Source organism: Silurus meridionalis, chromosome 12 (assembly GCF_014805685.1).
Source record: "Silurus meridionalis isolate SWU-2019-XX chromosome 12, ASM1480568v1, whole genome shotgun sequence".
Taxonomy (NCBI): Eukaryota; Metazoa; Chordata; class Actinopteri; order Siluriformes; family Siluridae; genus Silurus; species Silurus meridionalis.
In genome coordinates, this window is record NC_060895.1 from 16,063,241 (window position 1) to 16,081,428 (window position 18,188).

The 18,188-nt window shown below is 36.1% G+C and overlaps 1 protein-coding gene across 1 annotated transcript in view; it reads right to left on the minus strand.

Moving 5' to 3' along the window:
* The window catches only part of ptgir (prostaglandin I2 receptor), a 30,111-nt gene extending 16,078 nt beyond the window's left edge, over positions 1-14,033 (minus strand). The window contains exons 1-2 of the mRNA XM_046863598.1: positions 13,512-14,033; positions 12,291-13,157 (exon numbers count right to left, since the gene is read on the minus strand). Coding sequence (XP_046719554.1) covers positions 12,291-13,127 — 837 coding nt within the window. The 5' untranslated portion in view covers positions 13,128-13,157; positions 13,512-14,033. The remainder of the gene's footprint in view (positions 1-12,290; positions 13,158-13,511) is intronic.
* Between the last annotated feature and the right edge of the window lie 4,155 nt (positions 14,034-18,188).

Genomic DNA, 18,188 nt, shown 5'->3' on the forward strand with positions numbered 1-18,188 from the left:
TGTGAGACGAATAAAGGTATATCTTATCTTATCTTTTTAGTGTTGTTACTGTCAACATACGCCAGGAGAACCTCAACGTTAACTTCTAGGATAATTAAGTGTTTAGAAGGTAAAAAGTTGGCGTTAGAGATAGGAGCACGGTCTGGCTATCTCAATGTGTTTAGCGCTGTGGATGGTCTGTGCTCCTGAAGAGCAAAACATCTACCGATTACTGATAGGTGATGACACACACACTGTCAACATACCCATTAAAAAGTAAAATCAAATGCACACTGCACAACTAAAGGTCTTACAACATAATGTTTGGGCTTCCTAAAAAGTACTGAAGTACTCATTTTCCTAAGTGCCATGGAAGGTTCTCAGCATAAATTATATGGAAGGGTCCTTGTGGGTGAAACTGGATATTTGGTTTGGTTTGGTTTGCTGTAGCATTCATTGATGGTTTATTTTACTTTGTTTGAGGCAAAATAGTTATAAAACTGTGGTCTAAAAGGGGAAAGAAATCTTTATGGAACCCATTAAGATTATTTAGAACCCTAAACAATTTGTTTACAGGTATCATTTAACTGAATTTGAAAAACCCACACAGTACATTTTAATGATCTTTATTTAAATCTGTACAATAATATATTTATTATTATATAAGATTCATAAAACTTTCTCTTTCTGAAAGTTACATTGACAGAGAATTTTATGTTCAAGTTCATATTTTTTATAGTCCTACTTGATTTTAAATATTGGATTAAAACTCTTTTAGATAGCTAGTCACAAAGTACTAATGGTATGGCACACAATAATAAATATAATAACTTTGACAATGGTGCATTATAATTCACAGTGCTGGTACTAAATAAAAAATAATCACACACCCACTGGCTATTCGTCATGGATGCCACTGTGAGAAACAAAAAATAATATTTTTATGTCACTGCACTTCCTTTGGACTCCTGTGCTGCTTTTAGGGTTAAAGATGGACAATTTCTCATACAACTCTTTAAAGAGTCAACAGCCTTAAACTCAAGCCGTTTATTTGTTTTTTTATGAGATATCTCTGTTACTGTGATCACATTTTCCCCTGGAACCTCAAAATAAACAACAGTTTAACATATGGGAAGTTTGTTTTCCTGTGCTGCACATGTCATAGTGTATACAGCATGTGTAAAACAAACAACTGACTAGATTACACAATTCAGCATAGCAAAACTAGGCAATTAATCATTTCTACAATTATAGTGTTCTATTATACACATGAGGGTACCTCACATATTTCATGATATTTCTGTTTGCCATAAACCCAGGAAAGACTTGTTGCATGTAAACCACTCTATTCTCTATTGGCCATTAAATAAATATACAACTGTCTCATAAAAGATGCATAAACTGCACCTGTTCAGTTTAAAACTCTAAGCCTTGAAATAAAAAATTATTGAATAATAAAAAAATTGAACATGTATAAACATGTATGGCACCTATTGACAAAAAAAAGTTGACAAAGGGACACACCTCTGGAAAGGATTTGTCCCTCTAGATCCTGTCTGGCTCCATGACAGATCAGTTCTGTGGGCTGGTGTATTTAAACACCACCACAAGTGTTATTAAGCAGTTATTTATTGCCAAAGGGGTGTATTGCCATAAATATTATGAAGAGAATATTTAAAAAGATTTTAGCTGTTCCTGTTTTAAGAGTAATTTCCAGATGTTGCAGTTGCTGACATCATGATTATTAACCATGGGGGAGACTTAATTGAACATGTCATCAGTGACTGTTTGTAATAACATGGTGAACAAGTCTAAAGATCCACCTACTTACTGGAATGATGTTCCAGTAACGTTCTATAGCAGCAGCTGTCACTTTCCTTAATAGCTATACATGTACAAACACACACCTCCAAATTCACCGTTCCTCTCAAGCTCACACTGTCTTTGACCCCACAGTATTCAAAGCCGACACATTGCATAAGAATTAAGATAATATTAATTTGATCCACAGATCATGTTATGCTAGCTCTGCCGGTTTGAGTGTGCTTCATTTTGGTTAAAACATCTCGTACGTGTTACTGTGTCAGTGTGGAATGAGGCCAGTTGTACAGTATTTTCCGGACTATAAGCCGCTAAGTTTTTCCCACTCTTTGAACCCCGCGGCTTAAACACTGAAGCGGCTTTTTTATTGATTTTTCCTAGGTTTTTCCCGGTTTCACAATCTTCATACCAAAAAACTGAGCCCCATAACATTAGACCAATGAAATTGTCGAACGGGTTCAGGTGAACCAATGAAACTCTTTATATTAAATCAGATGCGCTCCCACTGAATCGGGCCGACACCACATCATAAATATGGATAAGGTTCCTCTGACGTTTGACCTGCCGCTCACTCGGACTGTCTACAGGAAATGTGAATCATTCGTCACGCTGAAAACAACCGGGCATGAAAAAACGCACTTCACCTGTGTTCTGAGCTGCACGGCATCGGGAGAAAAGATTTACAGAGGGTGATTTTTAAACACACGACGATGCCAAAAGAAAAACTCTCGAGAGAAATTGTTGTGAAAGGAAGAAGGAAGACAGTGAACAATGACTTTCTTGGTAGGCTACTGTTTAGATACAAGCCGTGTAACAGTCACTGTCTTTCGTTAAAGCCTGTGTAAAGTTCATTAGTTTCAATGTAGGCTTATAGACAGGTGCGGCTTATTTATGTTCAAAATAAAAATATTTGTAAAATTCAGTGGGTGCGGCTTATATTTGGGTGTGCTTAATAGTCTGGAAATTACGGTAATTACAAACAGCTCAAATAAAAAATGTGACTTCTCTCATGACCTATTTTACTTGTCCATGAGTACCATGCAAGCACCAAGCATGATTGTGTATGGATCAGTGTATATGATGTGCAATTTCAACTAATTTTTGGTGAAATGTAAGCTTCAATTAGGTGCATCAAGTGCATTACAATGGAAATGTGACATTTTGTACGCAACTAATCCACTGCAAATGCAAATAATGGGGATTGAGATTTTCACTAAAATTTGTGGTGGTTCCTGAATGTGGAAACAGAAAAGCATTCACACAGTCATCTGAAGACAATATCAGAGTTATAATATTTACAAACATCAGCAATTAACTGAGATATATCCAGCTTTAAATTAGAACAAGCACTATAAGTTGATTTAATTAGATAAGTTAAAAATAATTGTTCTTCATTTACTGCTTTATGCCGGATCAGGGTTGCTGTGAATTCAGAGTCTGTTCCAGGAATATTGTACACTGGAAGTCTAGATTAGTTCTTATTCCTGCTAGTTCCTAGCAGTCCATATCGGGGCACACACACACATTCATACACTGATTTTCCTTCATGGTGTCAGAGGCAGTGTGATGCACTGGGCAATGTTCTGATGGGAAACCTTGCTCCCTGGCATTCATTTGGATGCTACTTTGACACATACCACCTATCTAAACATTGTTGCAGACCAAATACACCACTTCAGGACAACAGCATTCCCTATTAGCAGTGGTATCCTTCAGCAATGTATTGTGCCCTGTCACACTGCAAAAAATACTCAGAAATGTTTTGAGGTACATGACAACATGAGTTTAGCCTTGAAATTCCCCAGATCTTCAAGCATTGTGGGATGAACTGGACAAAAAGGTCATATTCAAGGAGGCTTACCTCCTAATGTCTTGGCACCAGATACCACAGCACACCTTTAGAGATCTTGTGGAGTCTATGCCATGATGGGCCAGAGCTGTTTTTCATGGTAAAACACGAACCTACACACTATTAGGCAAGTGTTATTTAATGTTGTGGCTGATTGGTGTATATACATCATAAAATCATCAGTTGAACAGTATTCCTGCACAGCGATTATTAATATGACATGAAGTCAGTTTCATTAAAGGGACTCCTTAAAGATTAAAAAAAAAAAAGCAAAGTATTCAAAGTTTCTTCAGACACAATAAAATGCCCACAAAGTTAAAGGCCACTATTGATAAATGATGAGACTAAATAAGGTTAACAGACTCTTTCAGATAAGAAAATCCCCCAGGGAATTTGATGTTCACTGTGTGACTATAAAAGTAAATATTGTGCAGATTAGAAATTGGCAAACAAAACACAGGCAGTGGATATGATTTAAATCCACTGCAATATAACACTCCCTCTATAATCGGAACTTAAAACAACATCATTTATTAAATACATGGCAACTACTTCAAAATATCCCATTATCCAGCAACTATGTATAAAACAGAAATGCTTTGCCACTCGTAAATTTTCAGAAAGTCATAAAACCGTCTTATATTAATAGCATCTTTTTTATGGAAAGTTAAAATATATTATCTACAACATTTGCAGTACTTTATAAGTAAAAAATTATTTTCATGGTTTTTCTTTTAACTTTTAAACTTCAATGGAATATACATTTGAAATGGAAAGTCTACACATAATGACAGATATTTTATATTATACATTAAAACATACATAACATGATATAATATTTTATACAATTATATCTATTAATGCTAATACTAAGATTAGGTACACATTTGCAAATAGACTTCTGATGGTCTAACAGTCTTACACTGAAGAATGAACAGAAATAGGGTGCTTTGATATGAAGAAATGTCTATCCACACAGCACAACTGTGTGTGTGTGTGTGTGTGTGTGTGTGTGTGTGTGTGTGTGTGTGTGTGTGTGTGTGTGTGTGTGTGTGATCCCTTTGTATGACTGAAAACACCTGCCCAAAACATTGACAAGATGATCACCGAATGAAAAGACTTTCCAGTCATCCATAACAACCACATAATCCGCTTTCATTAAAACATTCCTGATATCATCAACAATAGGGCAGCCGTAATTCTTTAGTTTGTTTGATTATATATATAGATTATAGAGCTAGAAACAAGATTACCACACACCAATAATGATCACCAATTTATCTCATCTATTATTGATCTCAATGGATTATGGGTCTTAATATGAATGGCAATCCTGAATATCAGTAGTTTAGAAGATTGCTGATCAATCACTTAGCTAATGAAAGCAAGCAGCCCAGCACTATGTTCTACAAACAAAGGATTTTTTGGAGCACACCTTCAATGCTTTCAATGATCCACAACAACCATAATTGTAAGCATTTCTTACAATCGTTTCAGCGGTTTGGGATTAGTGGTTAAATATACACATAACCTTTGGCCTTAGTCATAATTGCAACAAAAAGAACAGCAATTATTTTAAATCAACTTGTATCATAATACTGTTTCTAAATATAATCGTTCATACGCTGAAGTTTTGTAATAAGACATCTATTTTTTACCAATAATTAAAGCAGTCTTTAGTGTTGATGTTTTGTGACACTAATATGTAAAATATTTTTGCTAAAGGAAAACTTAAAAGACAGAGCGAAGAGGACTGTGGATAAATACTTGAATGCTTTTATAGAAAAACTGTCATCTTCACATGGGGCTACACCAGACCAGCCCATCATTTATTACTTTCCCATAACAACATGCCTCTTCATGTGTTACTCCTTGCACATTCCTTTTACTTACATTCATTCTAATGAATGAAGTGTTATGGATGGATGAGGAACCAAAAAGCTCATTCTGTTAGCATGTGCATAGAAAGCGTATCTGATTGTGTCCTCATAGAAATTGAATCCAAATGTCAATTCATCTTTCAACACAGCCATTTTGCAAATAACACACACAACATAAGTTTCCAAGTTTTTGACAAATTGTATGTTTCTTGTGGAGCCAGGAAAATAATGTGCTTTTTGTTATGGCTTTGATGTTACAGAAATCACTTTGACCAATATGTATTTTTGAATGTTTTTTTTTTTTATGTTTATGCATTGGAGCAGATCCAGTGCCATTATTCAGTGTATTTATTATAAATCATTATAGTTTTTTTTCCCTCTGGGTTAGCTCAATGTACAATATCCCAAAACGCTTCAAATCAACAAACAATAACTGATTAAAGCTTTAAAGGTCTGAAAGGTCTTTCCATTTAAAGTCATTTTATCCAAATCCCAGTTTTGCAATCATAGAAACTGTTGAGTCATTAATAAAAAACATAAAGATAAATTTGGATCGGCATGGACTTTTTAAATAATACATTTCATATAAAGGGTACAAGGCCTAATCCTTACTTGATACTCAAAATAAACCAATTAGCAAGGAAAGGTTTCTAAAACAAAAGGTTCAGACATTATCACAGCTCTTTGAACTCTGATACATTTACTCAGATATTGATTTTACTGATGATATGCACCAATGTAGACAACAGTTAGTAAGGCCAGTGGGTAAGAGCTGCCGATCAATTTTAATATGGTTAAAGAGAACTATGTTAGCTAATAAAAAAAAATAGCCCAAGAGTGAAAGCTGTTTTGTTGATGTGAAAGTGAGTCTGGACTGCTGATAAGTATAATTGTGCATTAGCATAGAGCTGTGCAAATAACAAAAGGATGTACAGTATGTAAAAGGAAGAAAAAGGGTTTCAAACAGAAGCTTGTGGGTCATTTTAGTCTTTAAAGGATGAACCTGCAGTATTTATGTTCTAAGATCAATTTGTTAATTTATCCATTTATTCATTCAATCATTAATCAATCATCTCCTGTAACCTAGGTAACATTGTGATGGATCTGGAGCCTGAGCAAGTAGCAGTGACACACCCTAATGGGACATCATTGCATCACAGCTATTACCAAAGTGTTATGACAAAAAATAGTTGATAAACAGAGTAAGATTTGTGACCGTTTTTTTCTAATCTGATGTACAGTTGGTCTCGATATTATTATATTATTATGTACTCATCTTCATAAACCACTTAATCCTGTTCAGGGTTGGTTCATTTTAAAGTTACTAATTAAACTTTATAAGTTAATAATTATAAATAATTACCTATGAAGAGAAAGGCTGTACCATGTACAAAACTTTGCTTCTGCTTTTTGTCTTCTGGGTTTTAACACTAATCACTAACATAAACTGCAAACATACATTTCATGTAAAAACAACTCGCTTTTTACTCATGTACTTCCTCAAAAATATATTTTGAGCTTTTTTAGAAACCAAGCCTTACACTTAACACATCGTTATAAGATATAACCTTTGGTTCCTGGGTAATGGTTTGTTTTGTTAAACATCATTGTTAGAAAAAGGTTTGGCCTTTTAATCAAACACCATGTTAATAATCCTAATATATTTTGTTTCACACATCACCTGTACAAACATTGATTACATCCTGTTTGCAAAATGTACATATGCCTGGTAAAATCTGCTGTTTACCACATGCAAGACCATGCATTTACATAGACGGTGAAGTTTGACAGTCTATAATCTATAATGTGAGTGGTGTTTTTTTCATAAATCAGCGAGCTGAAAATAATGAGTGTCCGCCTCTGCAATGGAAAAAGGCTTGGCAACCATGCCACCTGTCCTAATGATGAGAACCTTTCATGCACATTTAACCTTTAAAGGATTTACAGCTTAAAACCTATAAAGGAACAGGGAAAAAAAAAAACGGGAAACCACAGGTGCCATAAACTAGTGGATTTGTGTCCATTACAAATTTTTCTGTGGTTGCAAAAAAAATGATTTATAAACAGCACAGGACACTGTGCAATAAGAGTCAAGGCTAATGTAGGTGTTCGTTTGTTGAGCAAACAGCAGTCGCAAAGGCAGACAAGCTATAAATTAAGCTCAGATGACAAATGTTCAAGGCTGCAATAAAACACCTGTAGGCTAAGGTGATATCGTGTTCTGCATATCGAACGCTCTCAATGTTTGCTTCAGAACGTTATAAAGACAAATTAAAACACTATAAAAGGTGTGAATCAACCCAGATGACCTTTTCTTTGGTGATACTACTCTCAGCAGATGCTCAATATCGCAATATATTACTGGTAAATAATTGTGTTACAAAGTTTCCTAAACACGTATCTTGATGATCTTTATTTACCATGTGTTTAAAAGTATGTAGACACCTGACTATTACAGCATGTTCTATTCAGCACTAACATGTTCTATTCCGAAACCATGGACATTAATAAGCCTTTGATGGTGTCTTTGTGCCAATATAAGTTTCTACTGATCAGGGAAGACTTTTAGTTAACTTTCTATTAGCTTTTTACAGAACTGTCCGTATTAATTTGTGTTCACTTAGTTGCAAGTGAGGTGAGGTTCTGATGTCAGTTGAGAAGGCCACAGTTAGTTTTGTTCCACTAATTTGATTGGACAAGCAGTGTTCCAAGAGTGGTGATTTTTAATATGACAGCACTGGTACATTTCAATACTTTAAACACTGAAATTGGTAGTAGAAGTACTACAGTCTATTAGTATGGCAACACACAACACTCTATTCAGCTGTGTGGGGTTTTTTTTGTAAACTAATTTCATTATTGTAGCAAAAATTAACAATTGTTGTTATTATGTCTGAAATGTCAAGTACTCGATTGACAATTTAGATAATTATTGTTATATCTACAATATAGGAAAACCAGAAAGATATCTGTCACATGAATGCAATTATTCTAATTTCTTGTTTAGAAACGTATTGTTTAATATATTTCAAAAAAAAAAAAAAAAAAGAAAGAAAAAGAAAAGAAAATACATATGTTCCTGGTAGATTTGGGCTCTGTGTGAACTCACTCTGCCAAAAATCCAACATGTCTACAACAAGCTGTAACCTGAAACAAGGTTAAACAAATTTTGCATGTTTTTTTACATACATTGTATATACAGTATGTACTCTTCAGCCTCTTTATTAAAAACACACTGCTTATCCTTTTACAATCACCTGCACATTCAAGTTCTCCCTTGTTATTACATCCCAAAGATGTTCATATCCATTGACTGGAGGGAGTACTTAAGTGTCTTGTTCATGGAACCAGTTTGAGTTATATCCAGTATGAATTATGCATTGTGACATTGGGCATTATCAAGCTAGAAGCAGTCCTTATAAGATGATGTTGTAGCCATGAAGAGATTAACTAAATCAGCAGCAATACTTAGCCTATGACATTCAAAAGATGCTTAATTGCTATTAAAAGGACAAATGTTCAGAGAAAACATTCTCCCACAATTACACCACTACTAGTCTGAACTGCTAACACAAGGCAGATTGGTTCCATGGATTCATGCTGTATCTGCCAAATGATTTGTTTTTTCCAGACTTCAAATTCTTGTTGAAATAAAGTGTTCAACTGGCCCAACTGTCAGCTGTAAGTCTGTGCCCACTCGAATTTGATTGATAGGAGTGGAAACCAATGGGGTTTTCTTGTTCGTAGCACAACTATTCAAGGTTTGAAATGTTTTGCATTCTGCAATGCATACCAACTCACTATGGTTGTAAAGCGCAGTAATTCTTAGTTATAATAACCTTCCTGTCAGCTCAAATCATTTGGCCATTGTCTTCTGACCTTACACATCAACAAAACTTTTATTTTGCGCAATTCTGTGTAAACTATAGAGAATATTGTGTGCAAAGATCAGAATTTTCTGAAACTCTCCAACCAGCCTGTTTGGCACCAACCACCAGGCCACAGACAGTGTGGTTTTATCATTCTGTGATGCTCTAAATATATGATATAGTTTTTGTATTGCACTGCTGGCATATAATTGACTATTTGAGCAATTGAATAAATGTGCAGGTTCTTAATAAAGAGACCTAAGTGAGTGTATGTAGGTAATGTTTAATATTATTATTTCATTATCATTTAGGGCAATTCTTCTGTCTCAAAATGTCTGCTCTTGCATTTAAGTTTCACATTCTCTTCAACAAGTTCCTAATAACAATCCTAGGATTTCTTGTTATCTTGTTCTGTATGACTATCTTGTTCATATTAATAAGGATTGCCACACATCTCTCCGATGTTTACTACTGTTTTCTCTTCTTTATCTCCTAACACTCTCTCTGCATGAATGAATTATTTGTTTAAATACCCTTATATGGAATTCCCAAAGAATCATACTGTTTATGGCCTATTTTCTATGGCTCTTTTTTTTAAAGATCAACTAATTTGGACTTGGATTTGGGAAGTAACCCATATTGCTCTTCCACTAGAGTGTCTGTCAGTGTATGTTTTTTATAGCTACATTGTGCATCTTGTTTCTATCTCCTGAACTCTTTGCACAATCTGATATGGAACAGCTCTCTTTCAGTTAATGTTTTTGCTCTTGTTTGACCATTAGTGCCTCTAGCTAATTCCAAATTTTCCTGCCACTGGTAGAATTTTCCCATGTCAGTTGGCATGTCTGTTGGTGGTAAATTCCATAGAGGAATTCATCGTGCCACAGCATGTTTCCAAGTTATTCTTATCCTCAATCTGTTTAAACAATTCCGTTAATAGATCTGTAGTGTCCTCATTAGTGCTTCATGCCAAAGCAACAAAGCAACATGCACACACACACACACACACACACACACACACACACACACACACACACACACACACATATACACTTTATACACATGTATATATACTGTATACACTTTGGCTTCTCTTGTCAAGGTGTTTCCATCCACAGACCTGCCGCTAATCCAGTGGGGGGGGTTTCCTCTTGTACTATTCTGTGTAAACTCAAGAGACTATGTACAAATCCCAGGACATGAGCAGTTTCTGAAATATTCACACGTTCCTTAATTCTGATGTATGTTCAGCAAGACATTACTTACTTTATGATTCATCTGTATCTACGTTTCTAGTTAGTGTCTAAGAAACTGAATAGCATAGTATTTTAAGCTCTACTGCTGCTGCAGTAAACAATAGTTGTTGGAATAGTATACGGTCTAGTGTTGGAAATGTATATATTGATGCCACAAAGCCTAGAGCAGTGATTGACAGTGGTTAATTTCTTAAATGTTTTATTTCATCTGCAAATAGTCACCAGTCAAATTTGGCAGGAATAAATGTACTTAGGATTAATACTAACATAGTAACATACTAACCCAGGTCACTTTGTGTAGTAGTAATAATAAATTCAAGAATGAGTAGCTTATGAGAGTGTTTGGTGTTTGTAAAGGGACTACAATGGGGCAGCTATTTGCTTACAGGATAATAATACCAAGACTATAGTGTTTCTCTTGGACAAAAGGGGATCCCAACCATTAGTGCTAGTATTGCTTTACCCATATCGATTTAACCTATTTGTGTTTTGTTTACTGTGAAGTATTACATAACAAGCAATAGTATTAGCACAAATACTCCAAAGCCACCTTTTGTCAATGCAACCTCTGTACTGTGGCTGGTTAACCACCCAAAATTATATTTCTCATTAGAAGTCTTTTTGGGTGATAATTTGTGCAATGCAACAAATACTCTACAATTAGGACCTCTTAGGATAAATACTACATGCATGTGCATTATATGAAATGTCTAAGTCGCATATGTACAATATTAAATAGGAAGTACAAAATCAAATGTACAAAACAACTGGAAATGTTTAACACCACCTTCAATTATAATATATTCAACTAAGATCTAATAAATGCAGACGCTGCAAAAAAAAAAAAAACACAGCAAGAAAACGATTTCATTGTAAATATATTTTCATGTAACTAAGTATGTTTAAGTAACAATGTCAATTCCTGTTTCATACTCAATAAAAAGGAGTTGCTAAAAAGATCCACATAAAAGAGTTTAACGGTGGCTATGATATACTAGGATTCGGCACGTGCATGACACAGAGACAGTCATGTGTAAATTGAGTTGGTCTAATCCACTTTTCCAGGTTCTCGAACATGAATCAAGCCGTTCAGTTATATGAAAGGCTTCAACAGAGCTGACAGCAGCTTGCAAAACCTACTATACAAGTTACGCAATATGTCAAAAAACTAAGACACACCTATTTTTAACGTAGATAGTAAACACTGAGATTAATAATTTGTCATGTAGCATTTATACCAAGGTGCCAAAATTATTGGCAAACCATTTCCTCCACTGATCCTGTTAGTATTTGGGGATTTAAACTTGTTGCCATATCTAGAAATGATATGCACTGTTAAAAGTGCCTTGGTGCACTTGAATGCTCACAGACAATACAATTTACAAATGTTAAGAAATTTACCCCATTGTTCAGCTTCATTAATTAAAGCTGAAGCCCTGAGAAAAACTGAAAACAGAAAAAAAATGTTTGTGCCCAAAACATCACGTCTTATTTTGTTTTCTATTTCCAGGCAATACAACTATTGTACAGTAGCGTTTTACAATATTCTCCACATCACATAACTTTATTGCTTTAAATCCATATAACCTAACTATAAAGTAGCAAAGAGTGTGATATGACTTGCTTATGTACTCACAGTCAGAGGCAAGGAGCAAATGACGAAGATGATAGTCATAGAGGCCAGCATCGCCAGATGGTCCATCTCTTCCTCACCCTGGCCAAACCAGGTGCTAAGCCTTTTCTTGCGCCCTGTCGAGACCACAGAACCTCGGCGTGTGATCTGACTGCGGTGCATGCGGCACAGGCTGACGATGACTGAGCCATTACAGACAAAGACAACGGCAATGAGCAAGGCCATTAACAGGGAATAAGAGAGGGAGAAGGCGAGTGTGCGTCTCTCCTCGTCTTCATCCTCACCCACAGCCTCCATTTTAATAAAGCACCATGTACCAGGGCAGTATTGCTTATAGCGGCCAATGCCAAAGATGGGCAGCAGGCAGAAGGCACCTGAAAAAAGGTAGATAAGAAAAAGTGCAACTTTGGCAAAGTGGCGCCGTACATGCTTGGAGTAGAAATACGGGTGGCTGATGGCCAGGCACCGCTCCACTGCCATGGCACACAGGATCAGCATGGACGCCAGGCCAAAGAAAGTCATGGCAAAGGCAAAAGAGATGCACAGATGCATGTCACCAGTTAAGCCCACCAGGGAGGTAGCACGCGCGTAGCACACAAACACCGGTGGGCTAAGCAAACACGTCCCTGCCAGATCCGTCACAGCCAGTCCTGTTACAAGGATGCAGAAAACGGAGGATTTGGTTCGCCGTTCCTTTTGGTGGACCCCGAGAATGGCCAGAGCTAGCAGATTGCCCACCACGCCAGCAAGAAACATGATAGCACTGACCACCAGGTTTCCAGGGTTCTTGTGCACATTAATGCGCGTGAAATTTTCACATGTATTGTTTGGATTCATCATTGAGTTGCTCTTACCCTGAGCCTAGGAAAACTGGAATAGAGTGCAAACATAATATTATTAATATTATTATTATTTATATTCAATAGACGTTTACAAAGAGCTTATATGTTATATCAAGTCTTACATCTTATATACATCAGTTTGATATACTGAGGGTACAAGTTCATCCTAGTCTCATACTCAGGATTTCCAATAAAGCCCTGAACTCTATCAGCACATAAAAGCATTTTATCAATCTAGCATATGATCATCATTATACACATTCTTATCAGAACTTTAGCAGTAATTTATAATGAAAAGTATTAAACAACAGACACGTGCACAGAGATGTAGATTAATATCACTGGAGAAGAAGATTAGAAGATAATAAGAGGAATCACGCACCTGTCAGCGGAATTTCCATTTCTGTTTCTCTGACATCAACCGTGACATCAGCCGAGTCGATGATACTAATAACGATGAATGATAATAACAATAATAATCAATTCATATTCATAGTTTAATGATGGATCAAATAGGTCCTTAAACAAGTCTCTTCTCAGGTTAAAAACTTGCTTCCAGCCGTCGCGAGGAACTCGCTGATGTCAAAACCCGGCACCAGCGTGACTTCCCCTTCACTTAGGTTTGAGCCAATATCTCAGCTTCATAACTCAAAACCAAAAAAGAGTTATATAGTTAAAAATAATAAAAATAATAATAAAGCTTGTGGCGTATTTTTTGGACGCAGGATAATGACGCTGCAGTTCAGTCAAATGTAAAGTTTGAAGGCGCTCAATGTTCCTCTCGCTGCTTCCTGTGTCTCGCTGTAAAACCTGCGGCTGGTCTGTGTGTAGACGTGAGAAACGGGGAGGAGAGACAGAGCTGAGGAATCGGTGTGTTAAAACAATCTAAAGATCTCACTGGGCATGAGTGTAACTGCCTCTAATTACTCTCTCTCTCCTTCTCTCTCTCTCTCTCTCTCTCTTGGTATCTCCAGCCAGTGATTTTATTAGCCTGACAAGAATATTTTTCCATCTAATTCCCCTCAGGGCTTCACTTCTCTGTAGAAGTCTGCAGATCTCCTGAAATTAGATTATTTCCCTGATTCTTCATACACACCTTGTATTCTTTAATTTATTGAGTATCGAGCATCCCTAAACATCTGCATGGTTTGGAAAATACTAATTTCCAGGGTTACAAGACCCTGCAGCCCAAATAAGAAGCCCATCCAGGTCCTATCTTGGACATTTATCATAGACAAGCTTCTTCTGTAAAACCTCCAGCGTCGAAAATGCCCCAACACACATTTCACCCAATGTCGAAACCCTCTTGTTGTTAGCAAAAGGGTATTAAAGCAATCCAGTCTAAAACTGTGTTACAGTTACTTCCACTAAGCCATCAGCCAACCTGACTCCAATCCACACACACACACACACACACACACACACACACACACACACACACGCACACTCGTACACTCATACTCAACTAAAACACCATTTCATAATTCGAGTTTATTTTAATTTGCTGCAAAAATATCTGCTTTTTTGATGCTAACTAGCTCAATATGTTTATATTCATACATACTGTATGTTTATTTTTGTATTGTTATCTTTTTGCTCTTTTTTAGGCACTGCAATGTCTTTTACAGTTTTTAGGATGTGGTTAAATAAAGCAACGTCAGTTGGTTTAGCACTATGACATAGCAAAACCTTTTTCACTGTTATGCCCAGGGTACACCCGATGCCTTTATCTTTTCTTAACAATCATAAACAAGAGAGAAAAAGATGAACTATAGCGATAATAATGTGGATGACCCCTCCTTATCAAAATGTCACACAACATTATGAACTTAGATATGACCCAGTGATAGCTAATACTGAAGTGAAGAAACCTAATTCTATGCTTCGAAATAATCAATACTGTTCAAATAATAGGTTTTAATTAAAAATGTCATTAAATTCTTGTTCTTTGTGGTCTGCAGGGTCAGGGAATAGTTCACTGTTGTGCTAGCTAGCTAAATACATTTTCTCTCGTATGAAACTACCCTTACTGACAAGCTTTGCCATTGTACAAGCTTGTCAGACTTGTAGACCATCTTTGGCAGCAGGTAGATTGTTCTCTGCTTCTTTATTACTAGACTAAATTGATCAATACATTGAGTTGAGTTTAAGCTGCCTGGTTTGTGTTTTGGCAGCTAGTTCACTTTTTCTACAAACCTTTACATATATCAAAACATAAACAATCAAAGCCACTAAGAACTGCAGATTAGATATAAGACGGTTGGTAAATTCTTCTCAGAAAGCAAACGCACGGACACTCTACACATTGACGATATGACTGATAAAGATGTGCTGCCTTGGTTTTCACACTACGGTTTCACTGTTGAGTTGAGAAACAACCCACCAACAAAAACATTTCCAGCTACCAGTGGTAAACAGTAAAGAAAGTAATGTATGTAATTCGTTACTGTACTTAAGTAGGGGTTTTTTTGTTTGCATATCTGTACTTGCATCAAGTATTTCCATTTGGGGAGACTTTTACTTCAACTTCACTACATTTCAAAGTCAAATATCTTACTTTTTACTCAACTACATTTCGTAGAAACAGTTGGTTTTTTTTATTTGTGAGTGGATAAAAAAATGACTGGTCAAGCACGCAGCAAGCCACCGAACAGGGTAGAGCAGCATCTTACAGGTGGGTGGCAGGGGGTGTCCACCCAAAAAGAAACAAACAACAACAACAACAAAAAAAATGATTGACGAAAAGGTTCTGGGATCATATTCATTTATTAGATTTCAATCAGTGTTTAACACATTATTATCATTTTACTCAAATGAAAGTTTAAAGGGAGCACTTTTACTGTAGTTATACTGCAGTTCTTTGCTTTGTCCACCAATGCCAGCTCCAGCAGTTCATCATTTAGAAACCGACACTCAGAAAGTGCTAAGGGCTATTTAACACAAATTGCCCATGTATGCAAAACAAGTGCTTATAAAATCTGGAACAAACTTTGCTGTATATGATCTGATCCATTCATAGTAGAGTAACACAACTACAAAGTCACTATCATGCCAGTGTCACTACTGTTCACTGACTAAAAAACATCTGGCCAATAGTGTTTTTTCGGTGGTCCTATTCATTGCATATGAGTTGAAGTGTAACTGACAAATTGTGCAGGGCTACTTATCTGCTATTATCAGTGACTGTGTATCAAAAAACTGATAATAAAAAAAGGCTGTTGATAAAGTGTGCATTGTGCTTGATGACTGTGTAAATGCCAATGTGTGTGTGTGTGCATAAGAGAGTGAAAGAGAGTGAGAGAAATGGAATTGAAAAGGTTCATGTGCACATACTTGAATTGCTTTCTATTTGAATTCTCATGGTCCTATCGTTATCTGTAAGTATTCTAAAACCATGTATGTCAAACGTTTGCAGTTTAGCAGACAATAACGAGCGATAGTGCTTTTTATACAGGAAGTGGGTTTCTTCCTTAATTGTTAGCTGCTTTAATGGCCCACATTATCAGCTCATTGCAAACACTTACACGTGTTTCTGGTTACAATAAAAGGACAGCTCGGTTTCATGGTCGATCAGTCAAGTCTCATACAACATTCCACATGCTGGTAAACAACAAAATGGTCTTGTAAAAAAAAAATTCAAACATAAAAGTGGAAGTGCTGCTGTTTGAGGGTGACTGTAATGCTTTTATCACACAAGCATGTCCTACATCCTCAAGTCACTGTAAATCAGCACAAAACCCTTTTGTCATGTTGTAGTGTAGTGCAAGGTGGTGCTAGAACAAGTTCCATCTGTTTCTCAGTTTTAGTCATTGTGCCATGTTTGATTCCAACTCACTCTTAGTATAAAGACCACATCTGTTGTGGTTATCAAGAGCTTATAACAGCCTGACTCAGATTCAGGTGTTGGTTGAAATGAATAATTTGTTATCGGCTGGATTTGGCTTTATAAGGTTTTTTAATCCTCTTATGATTCAGAAATTCAGATTCATTCTCCCCTAGTCCCTGGAGGGAAATCCCCTTTTTCTTGGAAAGCATTATCATCTTTCACAGTGTGAGATCATTACAGTTCCATCAAATTGTCAGAGTAAATACCTTAACACCTTGTACTTTTTTTGGAGTAACATATGAACTTAGTTTTATTATTGTTGTAGTTGTTTTCAAATTGGCTGTAGCTAACGTGCAGTTAATTAATTTGATATAAAAATGAAGACTATCATGATAGTGTTCGGCTGCATCCATGATCAAAAAGCAAACGGTGATGTTTAACTAAACAGCAGAAAAGCTGGCTAGTAAGGCTTGTTTGAAGAAACCCAAATAAATATTGCAACCATTTCAAAGTGTATTGATTTATGCTGTACTTCTTCTCAGTGTTGTTCTGTGTGATTTGCATAAACTGATCTCCAAATGTTTTCTGATCCTGATTTCCCGCCTGCACGAACAGCAACACCGATTGCTCCATTTGGACTTGTTTCTCTGTTTATTCAGGCAGTGAACAGTAGAAAAGTGTTGATGTCGAAATAAATGTTTTTTAAAAAAAGTTGTACTATTTCTAGGCCTCTAATTTATCTCATAATAGATGAAGGATCCAGGGCCTTTACCCAAACAAAAAAAGAGTTTGTAACAGCAGTCTTACTGCATGACTCTATATTTTTAAGACAAGTATGTTCTTCTCTTCCCATTAATAGCTGTATAATATTTGTACGTTCCTAAAAAACAAGTAAAGAAAATTATGATTGTAATCAGATAGGTCAGGTGCACAATTACCTGCTTGAAACTTACAAATACATGGCAGAACATGTAGGTCAAAGATTACGCCAGATCAAATTTTACAGAGCTACAACTATGCCAGCATGATGCAGATGATAAAATATGAAATTTGGATCTTGGAAGACAGACTGCATGGAGACATATGAGATTAAAGTAGGAGACTAAGTAACTAAAAAAAAAATACAATTATTTGCTGTCCATAACTGGGATGAAGAAATATATTTGATGTAAAAAACACCACTGTGTTGAAATTTTTTTTTAATACCAGGAAGTTTTCCAAAACTGACCTTCA